General features: G+C 57.3%; 5 protein-coding genes across 5 annotated transcripts; 3 read left to right on the top strand and 2 right to left on the bottom strand.

The window, feature by feature from the left end:
* Positions 1 to 1620: 1620 nt before the first annotated feature.
* PUNSTDRAFT_126818 (uncharacterized protein) lies at positions 1621 to 4514 on the top strand (the record flags this gene model as incomplete). The annotated part of the gene is made up of 4 exons (XM_007385056.1): positions 1621 to 2598; positions 2661 to 2737; positions 2797 to 3409; positions 3459 to 4514. The coding sequence occupies 4 exons, from the start codon at positions 1621 to 1623 to the stop codon at positions 3567 to 3569; spliced, it is 1779 nt and encodes a 592-aa protein (XP_007385118.1). The 3' UTR covers positions 3570 to 4514.
* Positions 4515 to 4996: 482 nt separating this feature from the next.
* PUNSTDRAFT_104212 (uncharacterized protein) lies at positions 4997 to 9136 on the bottom strand (the record flags this gene model as incomplete). Its single annotated transcript, XM_007385057.1, has 7 exons — positions 4997 to 7249; positions 7311 to 7469; positions 7522 to 7773; positions 7831 to 7885; positions 7973 to 8199; positions 8252 to 9008; positions 9063 to 9136. 7 exons carry the CDS (start codon positions 9134 to 9136, stop codon positions 4997 to 4999), a joined length of 3777 nt encoding a protein of 1258 aa, XP_007385119.1.
* A 195-nt stretch (positions 9137 to 9331) lies between these two features.
* PUNSTDRAFT_144476 (single hybrid motif-containing protein) lies at positions 9332 to 10762 on the top strand. The gene is made up of 6 exons (XM_007385058.1): positions 9332 to 9419; positions 9485 to 9627; positions 9701 to 9763; positions 9818 to 10258; positions 10322 to 10412; positions 10473 to 10762. The coding sequence occupies exons 1-6, from the start codon at positions 9362 to 9364 to the stop codon at positions 10601 to 10603; spliced, it is 927 nt and encodes a 308-aa protein (XP_007385120.1). The 5' UTR covers positions 9332 to 9361; the 3' UTR covers positions 10604 to 10762.
* A 267-nt stretch (positions 10763 to 11029) lies between these two features.
* Positions 11030 to 11776, top strand: PUNSTDRAFT_36633 (uncharacterized protein; the record flags this gene model as incomplete). Its single annotated transcript, XM_007385059.1, has 4 exons — positions 11030 to 11093; positions 11158 to 11381; positions 11438 to 11533; positions 11609 to 11776. Coding segments are annotated over 4 exons (552 nt in total), but the record flags the coding sequence as incomplete, so codon positions are not given.
* A 311-nt stretch (positions 11777 to 12087) lies between these two features.
* On the bottom strand, positions 12088 to 14095 carry PUNSTDRAFT_121165 (histone acetyltransferase type B catalytic subunit; the record flags this gene model as incomplete). Its single annotated transcript, XM_007385060.1, has 11 exons — positions 13936 to 14095; positions 13729 to 13790; positions 13630 to 13680; positions 13291 to 13569; positions 13108 to 13229; positions 12943 to 13056; positions 12848 to 12891; positions 12657 to 12792; positions 12441 to 12600; positions 12258 to 12380; positions 12088 to 12192 (listed from the first exon to the last, which is right to left on the bottom strand). The coding sequence occupies exons 1-11, from the start codon at positions 13982 to 13984 to the stop codon at positions 12088 to 12090; spliced, it is 1245 nt and encodes a 414-aa protein (XP_007385122.1). The 5' UTR covers positions 13985 to 14095.
* Between the last annotated feature and the right edge of the window lie 817 nt (positions 14096 to 14912).

Consider the following 14912-nt stretch of genomic DNA (forward strand, 5'->3'; position numbering starts at 1 on the left):
TACACTAGCGTCGAAGGTAACTTTCGGTGACCTAACCCACTGCGAGAGGGAACGTTGGCCGAAAGCGAATTGATTCCGACGGTATTTCGCCGATGGGTGGAATCCCAGCCGGACTGGGATCAATGAGTTGAGATGCGGGTACGTGGAAGTCAGTGGCATCGGACCCCACGGTTCCACGGCCCAGAGTAGCAGGGGCGTCTCATACGAGCGCGGCGGGTATGAACATGAGCGGCATGGGCAGGGCAGTGGGTTTGAGAGGTCTCTGCCGCACGTATTGCCAGGATGTGTCCTACAGCGCCGGAACTTGCAGGTATAGATAAGGACAAAGGAGAAGCGGTAGAAGCAAGGCGCGACGTGCAAGGAGGTAAAGGCGCGCGACGAACGCGTTGATCTTGATGAACAGATGGTGTTCCAATTTTACCTTTTGCGCAGGAAGAAAGGGAACGCGAACGAATACGAAGCCCGAAGGAAACGATTCCGATGATTCAGACCATTCTTGGGAGGTTCCAGTGTTCGGGCGGCTGTCACGCACTGCAGCAGCAGTAAAGTGCCTCTGTCATCGCTCGCGCGCCCGTGATTATTTATTGACGATAAGATGGGAAGAAACGTCGGGAAGATGCGAGCGAGAAGGCGCGAGAGGAAGTGGCAGCAGCGAGCCCGCGTATCGCCCCTGAAATTACCTTTGATGAGCCAACACGGTGTCTTGGTGATGAAACGAGCGGCGCTATCGTCGCACGCGCGGCAATCGAAGGGGCGTCGACGTTCGTCGACAATTTTCTTTTTCATCCGCTGTCACCGTCGGACGCGAACATTCGGAAGATGCATGGGAACATCAGCGAGCAGAACAGTGACGCATCTTGTGCGAGCGCGTCCGGAAGACTGCTTCATTGTTTGCGCGTCCCACATGCCGGAAGGTGGATTTTCCTAAATCAAGAGAGCCGCAGGGGGTTACCGCGAAAACACACCCACTACTTGCATTGCATTGCATTCGGGCGCAGTCACGTACATACTGACGTGGCTCGCTGCGGCGGGCGGCTCATCGTTCGGTCTGATCCGCCACCGCTGCCAAGCAGACGCAGCGCGGAGACGCTCCTGCCAAAGACGGCAACCCTAAGCGAGCCATCGCGCACCGTTCCGGTTGCTGGCGTTCATTTGCGAGCAGATAACGCGCACACGAGGCGGGCATGCGAGGGTCTCGGACGAGGGGCGCGACGCTGCGCAGAACAATTGGAGGCGTGGCACGAACGTGCTGGACCACCTCTACGCGCTGTTGCCCGGCGACGGGGACGGGGCGAGTGACGAGGGGCGTGGGCGCGTGGGCGGAGGAATATCCTGTTTTGATCGGACGTGGCTGTAAGCAGCTGATATTAGTGTGATCATCTCGGGTGTCACAGAGCCCTCTTGCCTTTTCGGGCACCGGCGTCGTCCGGGGTCCGCTGAGCCACCCCCAGCCCGTGTCTGAGCCCTCTTTATGTTTGACTCCACCTAACTTGTCCCCGCCGTCCTCCCCTTCTTCGCTCTTGCCCCTTCCTCGCAGTAATCTTTCTCTTCTATATTCCGTTCACAATCCCGACAGCAAACAACACGACGGCAGCGACATCGAATACGACCAGCCCACCAATGGCCACCATGGTCCTGCCGCCCCCGCCCCGCACCCAGGGCATCCTCCTCAATCCCTCTCCTAAGCCCCGCCTATCCGCCCTTCCATTCCCGACAGACCTCTCCTCGTCCTTCACCTCTGCCGTCTCTGACGAGGACGCGAGCTCGACGGATGCGTCGCAGAACTACATTTACGCCCGCCGGCAGCCCGGTTCGCACTCGAGCTCCTTCTCCCAGCCACGCACCTCGTCGGTGCCCCTCAGCAGCCTCTCCCGCTCGTCCTCGCGCAAGATCCGTTTTGCGCCCCTACCCGACCCCCGCAGAGACGAAGACGAGAACGGTGATGTCGGGGGCGAGTTGCCCGCGGCATCGACGTCAACCCAGACGTCCGAAGCGCCGTCAAACTCGGCACGACAGGCCGACGGTGAATGGGAAGTCCTTCGCGGCTCTGACGGCGAATCACCGCCCGCAAACGAGCCATCGGTTTCACCCTGCGTCTCGGCCTCGGCCTCCACCTCCTACATCGACTACGCCCCACAGGCGCCCCCCTCACCCTTCGTGAAGAAGACGCGCAAGCTCTTCCGCCCCTTCCTCCAGAAACATGGCATCACCACGTCCAACTTGAACGTCAGCACGGAGGACGTCCTCACCCTCGGCGCGACCTACCTCTACCGCGCCGCCAAGTCTTCCGCGCAGGAGGACAGCGGATACGAGAGTTCGAGCGTCTCCGAGAAGGACTTTGGGGAGCCGCTTAGCCGGTCGTCGAGCATCGCGAGCACGGCGAGCTTGCGTATGCAACATCCTCAGAGAACCATGTTCGGGATCCCCTTCCGGCGTACGCAGAGCTACACACCCGAGACGAGTGGCCTCAGCCGAACAGCCAGCCGTGGAAGCACGAAGACAGTCGGAAGCAGCAGGACGGTGAAGCCGGCGCCCAAACACGGCCAGCGGATGTTGAACGGCCGTGTATACGGCCAGAAACGCAATCGTCAGAATCAGGTGCGATCACACAGGATGCGGCAACTCTGGCGATTTTCGCTGACTGTATGCGCGCCCATTAGAATTTGTTCGCGACCGCAAAAGACGAAGAGCCCGAGTTCGTGGAGTGGGGATACGGAGGCATGGGGAGCGTCAAAGCGTGAGTCCGCATATTTTCACGCATATACCCACGTGTCCTGACGAACGGGTTTGCGGCAGAGCGTCCGGTGGAAACGCAATGTGGAAACCGCTCCAATCCAGTCAGAGCACGCATGGTGCGAGCGCGGACGACGACGACCCGAGCGGCATGGCCTGGGTGAAGCGCCGTCGCGAGCAACGAGAGCGCGAGAAGGCGGAGAGGGAAGCAAAGGAGAAGGCCGAGACCGAGGCCGCCATGAAGGCAGATGCGGAGCCGCAAAACAGCCAGAATTCGGGTCAACCGAGCGAAGAGGATGTCACTCCGACGCTCGCAGAGCAGTCTACGTCCGAGCAGGCGGCCGATGTTGAAGTCCCCGTTCTCGCGGAGAAGGTTGCATCGCCAGAGCCTGAGGAGGTTGCCTCGCCAGAGCGTGTCGAGGGCGCCTCGCCGAAGTTGGTGGAAGACGAGCACGCTACCATTCTGCGGAATCTTCCCGCGCCGTACCCCCTTGTACATCGCCGCACGCTGTCTTCGCGCCTTGTGTCTGGAGAGGCGACTCCAGAGGAAGGGATGGTGTTCATCTCACCCCCGGCAGAAGTCGACCACAAGGTTGAAAACGAAGCGGAGAGCAGCGAGGACGAAGACGAGGAAGAATCTTCCGCAAGAGAGTTCGATGATGCGGAAGACGACGAGGTAGGCCCTGGTACCCCGCGAGCATGTTTGTTTGCTGATCATCTTGCAGGAGGTGGACATTGACGAGCAGAATCGCATCACCGCGCTCAGTGCTGGTATGGAGAAGATCAGTAAACACAAGAACGAAAAAGACCAGAGAGCGGGCGTTCAACCAAACTAGTGCTCTCAAGTGTCTCCTCAAGTCCTCCGCGGCCGCCCCTGTTTATTGGTCTCGATATCATTTCGCCCGCTGCCGAGTGGTGGAGTGGTGGTGTCGCACGCGCCTTTCAGTCCGACATCGATGGGCCCTACCGGCACTCGCAGCATGTTTTATACCCTATCTCTTGCCGGCTCTGGGAGTGCTCCGTCGCTCACCTTTACCGCTCTATCACCTATCCCCGCTCAGGTGTACTTTTACGAATCCCCTCTCGGCTGGCTCGACATGCGGTGTTCCATCAGCCCGACCAGCCTTTGGGGAGGGACACGGACGCGGACTGCTGAGAACGGCGTCGGCTCCGCGCCCCCCATCTTCCATTCGATCAAGGCTTGGGCTCTCTCACTTCAGTAATGCGCGTCCTCCATGTCGGCGAGGCATGGTACGCAATGTTTAATACATCATATGCACCTCCGTCGGACGCTCCTTCTCACCGGATCACCGGCGGATATTCCGTACAGTTACCTTCATCACATGCTTCGTCCTGCGCTACCTGCTCCTACCCCCGCACATCCTGCATACCGGTGCTCTACGGGCTGCCCATCCACACCGCCCGCACAGATCCCCGGTTACCTGTCAACTGGTCCCCGTTCAATAATAGATCACTCCCCCGCATCTGTCACGTCTCGCAATCTTCAAGCCCTCACTCTCCATAGCCATTATCTTAACATCAACAACGCATCGGCTCTCTCCCGCTTTGCAACCGCTGTGCATATTCGTCCATCCTCCGTCCGCATCGGCCTTTACGTTCTCAGGACCTTTTCCCGGAACTGTGGACTTGTCTGTCTCATCGGTGTCTGTATATAGTTTTCCCCCGTCGGGTTCGCGTCGTGTTTGTCGCGAGCGGTGTACATATATGTCGTGTTGTGCCTCCTTTCCATCTTTTCCCGCCTTGCCTCCTCCCCTCTTTCGATTTAACCCCGTGGCATCGGTTCGAGAACGCTATATACGCATCTCAATATCACACAGAGATTATCGTACCCACGCTGAGCGCCTTGTGTCCTATTCGTCTTGATCTTTGCTCGGTCGTCGTGAACACACGCTGCAATAGCGCATAGATAGTATAGTCGTTGTAACATAGCTTCCGTATCAATGCAGCATGATCTTTATGGTCTTAAGGGTTTCATGTCACACAGCACGCCGTTAAATGCCGAAATATACGTGCACGCTGCGAGCAGGTTCCGCAACGTAACGCAAGTCCGGGTTCGGACCGGATGATCTCTGTCATCGATATCCGGATTGTATCTCGATTTTAGATTGTATCCAGGATTGCTTCCGCACAACACGTGTTGTGGGGTAGTCCGGGGTAGGAACGAGCTACTCCGGATACTAATGTATGGGTCCGGCTGCATAACCATCCCATAAGTGTGTCTACATATCGTACATCGGCGCATCTATTGCACTGGTTTAGATGAGTATTGAAAGCACGCGACAGTGTTGCCAAGACCGGCGAGGCAGAAGGTCCGTCCGCTGAGGAAGGTCGACACCTTGGTGAACGGGAGGCGAGGGACCTCGCGCTCGTCCGGGCGACCGTGCGCGGTCTGTCTGCGGTCCGCGCTCCTTCGCGAAGGTCGCGAGGTAGGGGAGGGAGGATTGTCAGGGCCTAGCGCGGATAGAGAAGAGGCCTGCAGCCTGGACTGCGCCGGATCGTAGAACCACAGCTCCCATCGATCGAGCGTGGCGGGCGCTAACCCCGCAGTCGAAGGTTTAATGGGGGATGGAGGCTTCGACTTCGGTGAGGCGAATATGCTGTTGCTGCTTCTGCTACTGCTTCTCTCGCGAGGCCGGCGCCGCAGGCCGACTAGCTTGCCCTCCGAGACGTCCCAGCTGCCCCGCTCGAACGTGGCATGAGCGATTCGGGTCACGTTGACGTGTCCCCAGAAAGTATTCTTGGCCCCATTCCAGGTCGCGGCATTGTCTACTGGTGTGAAGAAGTTGGTTTCCTGGTCTTCGCTATCTGGAGGCACGGCAAGCATGTCCACCTGACCACGGTTCCGGTACGCATCCTTCTCCGAACCTCGTCTTGAATGAACGCCGTGGTTGGAGACGGGAAATGGGAACCCGTCCCCGACATGCCCCGATATGGAGGATCTTCGTGACCTGTCCAAGGGTGTCGGAGGGCCGGACGCGGTGAGTCCGTTCCTCGAACCGCGTTTCGCGAGGGTCTTCGTGGACGACGCTGCGACATACTGCTCTGGTCTCGCACACGAGCAGTAGCGCACCACGCCGTGGACGAATGCGCGATATACTGTGACCACGTTGCCGGCCGAAAAAGAGAGGGTGAACACGTCCGGAAGCACCTCGCCACAATGATTGCACGCCTTGCGCACCGCGGGCCATATCCGTAACTCGTTGATATCCCCGTACGCGTGATCGAGCATCGCGATGCATTCCTCGGTATAACCGTCCCACACAGATACGACGCCTTCGTGCGTGGCCGCCGCGATAACGAGCCGCTGCTCGCCTTCAACCTCGACCAACGCGCCATGCACCTGCGAGACCGGGTCGGCGAGGTTGCCCGCCTGCAGCGCTACGTCCTTCGCAAGCGCGACCCGATCTGGCGACGTGTCCGAAAGCTCAACCACGCCGTCCTCGCGCAGAAAGCTCGCGAGGAAGTGGACATCGCCTGCGATTGGCACGAGCGCGACCTTCGAGCACAATTCCGGAATGGACGGCGTAAACACCGCGGGCTTCGATGGCGCCCTGAGGTCCCAGCGCACAACGGTCCCCGCGCGGTAGGCGACCACGAGGTAGGTAGATATCGGATCCTCGCCAGCTCCACCCGAATCACGCAGGAAACGCAGTTCGGCGACGGAAGACATCGACGACCCAAGCGTGAACGGCCCCGCCACCAACACAGCCGTTTTACCCAATGCCCATACCGCGCCCACACCTCCGGCCGTGCCCACCGCTAACAGGCTGCCTTCGGGGTTGACAGCCATGGCGGTAACAGTGAGCGAGGTACCGGAGCCACCCGGGCTTCTCGAGAGCGCACCGATGACGTCCACCGCAACCGGGCCATGCTGGCTGTCCAATCGCCACACGGCGACCTCATTCTGGAGTCCCACGGAGGCAACGACAGACCCATCCTCGCTGGCAGCAATCAGCTCGACGTCAGATGGGAAAGCGCGTGGAAGGGTGGTGAGCGAGACGCATTCTTGGAGCCACGCCGCGCCTTGGGCACTCGCCGAGGCGTAGGAGGACGACTGATCTGTGCGATATTTCTGCGCTTCCAGTCGCTCGGTGTCCTTGAGCAAGTACAGGCACAGGCCGTACAGGGCGGTGGTGGTTGCCGCTATCGGCAGCACGAATATGTTCAGCAGCCACACGACGGCCCGAAGGGTTCGCATCGTGAAGCGCGAGGTATACGTTCGAGAAACGTTCGCTCCCACCGCTACCCCCGAGCGCGCGTCCGCATCCGGGCGGAACCTGACAACGATGGGCGACTCCATCCGAATGTGCACAAGCGGGTCGTGCGTCGGATTGAATACGTTCCAGGTCTGCCACGCAGGAGAGTCGCGCTCGGCGAGCGTGGTCAGGACGCGCGCGCGCCCCGCGGCACTGCCAGGGCTGGTGAGCGGGTCGAGACGCTCGGTGTCAAGGGTGGCGGAGGTGGAGTAATATAGCGCTGCGGTTACAGCAAGTAGCTTGAGACAGGAAACGTGTAAGCGCAGAACATCCTAATGAATATCGAGAAGGCCGACTCACGAGGAACAAGCTGACATTCTTGCCGGCACGACCCCGGAGGTGAGCCTGGACGAAGTGACGGAGGCGGCTCCACCGTGTTGCAGAGGTCTGAGGGGCTGCTTTGGTTGTACCCACGACCGGAACAGGATTAAAGCTATTCTGTTGAAGCAACTCCTCCAGCTGATAGACCCTGTGGTCAGCTGTTTGTCCACTTCTATTCACTGAGACTCACCTCCAGACGCTGCATATCGATCGAGACCACGGTGATGAAGAACGTGTGCACCAAGAACCAGTGCGCGACGAGCACCACGACCGCGAACGCGCAGAATTGGCGGATAGCGCCGTAAGAGAAGGCAGCGATGGTGCCGAGGATGGAGTTGTAGGTGACGACCTTGAGCGTGTTGGAGGTGCCGGCTTTCGAGAGCCCTTCGGCGATGCGTTCTTTCATCGGAAGGGTGATGGAGGTCTTTCCCACCGCGTCCACCTGTCCATTCAGTTGTAATTGCAGGGGTCGTAAAGCACAGTGGAGGGTGGATCATACCAGATTGAACATGTTCTCGGCGCCGACGAAAACAATGACAACGGGGAATATCTGCCTATGATCATAGTCAGCATCGAGATACTCGACAGGGTGTCGAACGACCGTATCGACTTATGCTGAGAAAATGGATAGCGGCGCTCACCACGGGATCATCGTAATCTTGAAGCCGGCCAAGGCTACGACGCTTAAACTCGTCAAGGTACTGACAGCGATCTCGACTAAGCCCGTGAACGCGAGTCCGATGCGGGAGTGCACGGTCGCGATGCGACGCATCGAACCGGAAAACCAGAAGAAGAAGACGATGTAGGCAATATAGATGAAGACGGTGAGGACGGACACTCCCGAGGCGCCGGTAGACCGTGGATCATACTGCCTCGTCGCATTAGCAATGAGTTGCACCGGAGCAGGTCAAAGTGACTACCTCCAAGGCCATCAACATGGGCTCTTGCTCTTCAACCACAAAATCGACGTCGGGCGTCGCAACCTCCTTCAGCACATGCAGCCACGCTGTGTGGCCCGAGCTGTCTGCGCAACTGGTTTCCTCGAAAAGGTAGGTGAGCGCTAGGAAGGACGAAAACTCTATTGCGGAGTCGGCTCCCTCCTCATCGCGCCCAGCGAGGACCATACGGGGCGTCACTGAAATACCCGCGATAGAAATGTTCCTTGTGGGGGCTAGAAGATATCTGAATCCCGGGTCACTGGCAAGGAGTGCTTCATCGTACACCCAAAATGCCCATGGACTAAAGGTGATGCAGTGTCCGGCGTTGTCCTTCAAACACGACAACTTGCGTTCTAGCAGTTTGGCAGCGAGCCTCCGTTCGAGCTTCAACGCAGACGAGAGCAGCGGCCGGCTGAGCGCTCCGCGTTCCTCCATCGCGGTGCTATGCACGAACAGGCGTTCCATCCGCAGCGTCTGGTCCCGGCCGCACCTGGCGCGTGTGACGCCGTCGTCTCGCACGCGCAGCGCGTCGTGCGCGGCCCACGGGGCGTGCAAGTCTTGCTGAGCATATCGTGCGGATGCTCCCGATGCGGCAAGAAAGGAGTCGATGAGACGGGAGGAGTAGTGGGAGATGTACTGCGGCTGGGAGGAAGAGTAGAGCGCGAGGGCAGGGTAGAAGAGCGAGGTAATGACGAGACATGAAATGAGGATGAGCCGGATTTGGTGCGTCGCGCAGTGACTGTACGAGATATGACGTTAGCTTGAGACCAACATTACAAAGAGAAGGACCAACATTCCAAGTCGGTGGAAGAACTTGTGGCCAACAGTCCTTGCCCTGTGCAGTACGCCCGTAGCCAAGCTTATCATTCGCAAACGCCTCCGCTGGATGTGTTCAACGTCCTACGCCACTTCGCGGTCGTCCCAGAGCGTTCGAGCGTCGCTGGTTGCTCCGTACAAAAAGTCGGGAGTCAACAATTTCGGGCGATAACACGGCAGGGAGGCAAGGAAGCACGGGCTTGTGGCTGTGACGGAATCTCTCGGACTTCACCGCTTCCCTTCCATCCCTCTTGCTGGCTTGAGTCTAGGGTCAGCATGATGATCTCTATGTCCACAGCATCTCGCGTCGTCAGGACGGGCCTTCAACGACGATGTACGTGTCTACGTTCCTGCTTGTATGGGAACGTGCGGTACTGACACTGTAGAAATGTCATACAGGGCTACACGCGAGCAGAGCGCGTCTCGCCGTGTCGAATCTCCAGATGCCGGCCATGTCCCCAACGATGACCGAGGGCGGCATCGCGTCGTGGAAGAAGGGAGAGGGTGAAGCCTTTGCCGCGGGCGACGTCCTGCTCGAGATCGTGCGTTGCGCGCTGGCTGAGGAATGGAATGGTCTGCGGCGGGTGCTGACCATGGGTGTCCTGTATGCTTCAGGAAACGGACAAAGCTACGATCGACGTTGAGGCCCAGGACGACGGCGTACTAGCCAAGATAATAGTGCGTACACGCCATGTACGATGGTATGCATGAACTAAGTTTGCCATCGACTAGGCACCGGACGGGACGAAGAACATCCCCGTAGGCAAGGTCATCGCCCTCCTCGCCGAAGAAGGCGACGACCTCTCCAATCTGGAAATCCCCAAAGACGAGCCCAAGTCCTCTGCCCCACCGCCTTCCCAATCCGCGCCTTCTCCCTCCTCGTCTTCCGCCCCGCCCACAACCGCCGCTAAATCTTCTTCCTCTGCCCAAACTCCGTCGGGCTCTCACCCGCACAAGTTGCCCACGCACTCCAGACCGCTCTTCCCGTCCGTCCTACGCCTGTTGCAAGAGAACGACGTGCCGGACCCGGAGAAGATTAAGGGCACCGGCGTGCGCGGCATGCTCACCAAGGGCGATGTGCTCGCCTACCTCGGCAAGGCCTCGAGCCCGAGCGGGACGTATAAGGAGGAGAGCAAGTCCGATAGCAAGCCAGGAAGCAAATCCGAGAAACCTGTGAGTTTACTCGCGTCTTTGCATTCATGCGGGCGCGGGTTGACTCTGATATTCCCGCTGCAGAAGGAGAAACCAACCCTAGATGGCGCTGCGATCCGGAAACTGATCGTGTCAAGTTTCTTAGATGCGTCCAAGCCCAAGCCGGCACCAACAGGTAACCTGCCTTCCTATCCGCTCTTGCCTCCATGTGTATCGTTGACACCCTCGTGAGCAGGTGCGGCAGACTTCGACTCGATAATCGCGGACTACCTTCCGGAGTCCAAGACTACGGCGGCAAAGAAGACGGACGTACCGCCCGCCGCACCCAAAACGGCTTCGGCGGATTTCCTAGACGGGCTTGTCTGAATGTGAACCCCACATACGCGTATTCTCGCATAATCATATAGATTACTCGTGCTGTCTGCTGCACGACCGCGAATATCGTTTCGTGTACGATGTCCGAGCGTTCACGTTACTAAGTAGGCCACCCGTGAGTAAATTAATGCAACACAACCATTCAAAACCCTACATCCTTGGATCTCCTTCCATTACATACCCATTCTGACCGACACCGCCTAACATGCACCTTCCTCATATTTCGTTCTTTGCTCCCAATTTCTCGTCGAGCTCTCAGTTCTGGCTTGAAAGTTATCCCGGACGTCGTAATGACATCGACAAGTTGGAGCTCGACATTATTCCATAAGGCCCGACGTGCAGGATAAAGCTGAACTGTATCCATTGATACTAGCAAGGAGAAAGGTTTCTATGGCTGCGAAAATCGAAGCGGCGAAGGCGATAGCCGTATTCTGCGGATCCTCCTTTGGTTCACAGAAAGCATATCAGCTCGCCGCTGTCTGTTCGTACACGCTATTTCTCCACACATCTTCAACTCCTGTACTCAGAGTCTTGCGCTTTGACAGCTCTCGGAAAGGCTCTCGCTGGGTCGCACAGGCCTCTGGTCTTCGGCGCCACCAACAATGGCATCATGGGTATCCTCAGTAGCACGGTTCGCGAGGCAGGCGGTAATATCGTCGGGATCACGCCATACGCGATGGTCGCAGCTGGTGGAGAAGAGCAGAAAGCGAAGGGGGCGTCGCTGGTCGATATAGACCTAGCAGTGGAGAAGAATGTCCAGGAGGAGCTTGTAGGCGTGATACCCGCGTTTTTTTTTTCGAATGTATGCACTGACCTGACTTCCAGATCCTCGTAGAGTCAATGCATGACCGGAAACGTGAGATGGCACAGCGATCGTGCGGGTTCGTCGCCCTCCCTGGCGGATTCGGGACCATGGAAGAGGTAACATATTACCGCTCTCCTTGAGCAATCGCTCATATGTTATCTGGGCGCTGATACGGTCTATGGCTCCTGCAGGTACTAGAGGTGACAACGTGGACCCAAATCGGGATCCACCAGAAACCCGTCGTCGTTTTGAACGTCCTCGGCTTCTACAATCACCTCCGCCAGTTGGTGCGGCACGCCGTCCGGACCGGTTTCATCTCGCCCGACAACGAGCGTCTGATCACGTTCGTCAATGGACCGGGTACTACGGATCCGGACACAGAACCTTCCGAGTCCGAGATCAAGGCGCACGAATCGTTCGATTGGGGTTCGGCGGCACTGGAGGCGATCGACAGGTGGAGCGCGGAGGGCATACTTACTCAGACATACGACTGGTCGTTGAAGGTGCCGCCCGAGGACGACCGGAAGGAATCGGTAGCTGCCACATGAGCATTCGCAAGATTAATATTCGACGCCATAACAGTGTCTTGCATGATACTATAGCAGAATATATGCGGCAGACACCGCTAAGAAATGGATCCGTCACCTGAGCCCGGCGCTGAAACGTTGCCTCACTGTACACCGGCGAGCAAGCGCAAATAATCGTCCTTCACGCTCTGGAACGTCTCCTCCAACTTCTCCAGGCGCTCCTCTCTCTCGAGCTGCATCAGTATTTCCTGTGAATATGAGCGTCAACCGACCTGCTCGCACATTTTATAGACTGATGCGAGAATTTACGCACGTAATTGAACCGGTACAATCGTTCCTTGACCTGAAGGCGATACGCCCGAACGGCGCTGGCATCGGCGCCAGTTGCTTCCAGATGAAGCAGCTGCAACATCTCCACCAGCCGATGGAACTGTCGCTGTAAGGCGGTTCGCATCAGTTCTGACTTCGAACAGGCACAAGCTAAGAAAAAACCGACGCCTGCGATCTTCAGCTCCAAACGCCACTTTTCGAGCCATGCCTTGTCGGCGGGTGGGCCCATCTTTCCCTGGAATGCGCCCGCGACGCGTTTCCGTTTTCCGAGGCTGGCGCTCGTGCCGGCGGTCAGCGCATCTGCGCCGAAGCCTTCCTCCATGAATCTGAGAGGTCGCCGGTCAATAGCCGGGAGCAACCCAGTTGATAGGGCCAGACCTACTTTTGGTGAGCGAGCAGCATTCTAAGGTCGCTGCGGTCCCGAAGGTCCTCAAAGGCTTCTGCCGGATCTTCGACGGTGAGCTCGGCGAAATGCGGCGAGCGAAGGACGTATTCGTATATTGATTTGTACAGCTCCGCTGAGATTCAAGGCAATGAGAAAGACGCGAAGGAAGGAAGGATGAGGTGGCTTACATCCGTGTCCGTGTCGCTGGTACGGCGGCAAAATCACGAACTGACTGCGTAAACGTCAGTCAGGGACCAATCGTATAGATCTGGTCAGCACTCGCCTCAGGCGTAGCCGTAACCGATCCGGATAGTAGTAGAACTGGTAGAGAGACGAGTATCCTGCAAAATGATAGGTGAAACTACCAGGTTGTGATCGGCTTTTCCGCTTCTCATATCTGTCGAGGCAAAAATAAGTACTCTCGTAGTGACGGGGATGAGATACTTACAATACGACGAATTCCCACCCGTCTTCCTCTTCGTTGATATAGCTTCCCGCCTCAATGTACAATAAGATGAACAACTGCATGCGTCGGTGATACTCCTTAAAGCCTGGGACGTCGAAGGTCGCCTACTCACGACCCTAGGATATCAGCCACTAACCTAACAGCGTCAAGCCTTTCGTGACTTACATGATACACCTCATACTCGACATCATCCTCCAGTGCCCTGCCCTTCCCCTTCCCGGTCGTCGTGTACGAGTATATTTTCTGTCCGAAAGGTCGGAAGGATGACGCATCGTCTTTCACGCGTTGAAGGAACGCCGCTTCGTCTGCTGCCTTATAGTGGTCGTCGGGAAGGAACTTGGCCAGGATACCCTCCACGTCGTCAACAGTGGACGAGGAAGACTTCAGCTTGGCAGAGTAGGCGGATGAGACTCGTGTAGCTAGGGATCCCGAAGCCATTTGCACCTAAGATGATAAACGAATCACGAGTTAGGATGCGTCATTCTATCGAAGCATGCCACTGACATTGATGGCGAGGTCCTTGTAGCCATATACTGTCTCATCCTCGCCGTATATCTATTCCAGTATAAGCGTGCGGTCGTTGGATAGGGCGGTGGCATGTACCGGATACGTGAAAGTGGGATGGAAGGACTCCCGCTGATCGTTTGCTTCCTCCGGCGCTCGTACTAGACGCGAAATTGTGTGCGTGCAAACGCGACATGCAGCCAGAATACGCGTGTTTCGTCATGAAGGTAGGCATTGGAGCGCGTCATTGTACGCGGAACGCGCTGGTAAGCGCGAAGTGGAACTGTCGGATGCAGGTTGACTTACGGAGCGAGATGGTGAGGGCCTCGTTCGAGTTGCATGTCCATTCAGTCATAACGGAGGACTGGCGGTGAGCGCGAAAATATGTAGTCGGTCGTCTGAGCGCTGTCTCGTGAGGTGAAAGCTGAAGGACAATCAACCGTCCAAGCTGAGTATGGCGACGGGCGTGTATGTGCAGGCTGGAACCGAAGTCGCGTGCAACAGATCTTTCAGTCGGCCACAACGACCGCCTTTCGTCATGACCTTAATGTGACCGTGCATGGCCCGTAGTATTCTTTCTGAGCATTGACGAGCAATGAATTCTCCTGCACGGCATATTGACAGCTTTGGCTACCCAAAAATACTGTCATCAACAACTTGCTTCAGTATACCCCGTGGAGTATCACGATGCGGATCAGTACGTTTGTCAACTAGTACTACGATGCGATACATGAATCTCCGCTTCAAGCTTGATCCGTGCACGAGCGTTCGACGCTCATCGGAGCTGAGTAGGTAGCGAGCGTCAGCCACTTACCACAAACCGACAACGGAGAAACAACTCTCATGTCGACTGGGCCTGCCGAGAACGGCCACCTGTGTCCCATTCCAAGATTTCCAATAGGAGAAAGGCTGCCCATTGTGTCACTGGCAAACACTGCGAGACATCCTCGATTTCTCCATCTGCGGAAATTCCTGGCACGTTTGTCCTGGCCTTGTTGAAACCTATGTCTATCCTGATCGTCGCCGTTTTGTCCAGATGTTTCCATGACTCGACTACGAGCCGACCTCGGCATACTTGACCCATAAATGCTAAACTACCTTCGACCCCGATCAACACGCTACCACGCCAATATCCGATAAGGATATGAAGATTCGGCGCTTCCAATGGCCCGCCGCGCGCTACACCATCCAATCATCTGCACCGACGATCAACCTCTGAACCCCACGTTGTGTAGGAAACGACATACCGACTTGGGACGGCCTCGATCATCCGCCGGAGAAGG

Source organism: Punctularia strigosozonata, assembly GCF_000264995.1.
Source record: "Punctularia strigosozonata HHB-11173 SS5 unplaced genomic scaffold PUNSTscaffold_8, whole genome shotgun sequence".
NCBI classification, from domain to species: Eukaryota; Fungi; Basidiomycota; class Agaricomycetes; order Corticiales; family Punctulariaceae; genus Punctularia; species Punctularia strigosozonata.

Excerpts from the sequence above, each read along its gene's own strand:
- PUNSTDRAFT_144476 (XM_007385058.1), top strand. The coding sequence starts at position 9,362 with ATGATGATCTCTATGTCCACAGCATCTCGCGTCGTCAGGACGGGCCTT. Across the intron at positions 9,628-9,700 it reads GCGACGTCCTGCTCGAGATC|GAAACGGACAAAGCTACGAT; the intron begins GTGCGTTGCGCG and ends TGTATGCTTCAG. Across the intron at positions 10,413-10,472 it reads GCCCAAGCCGGCACCAACAG|GTGCGGCAGACTTCGACTCG; the intron begins GTAACCTGCCTT and ends CCTCGTGAGCAG.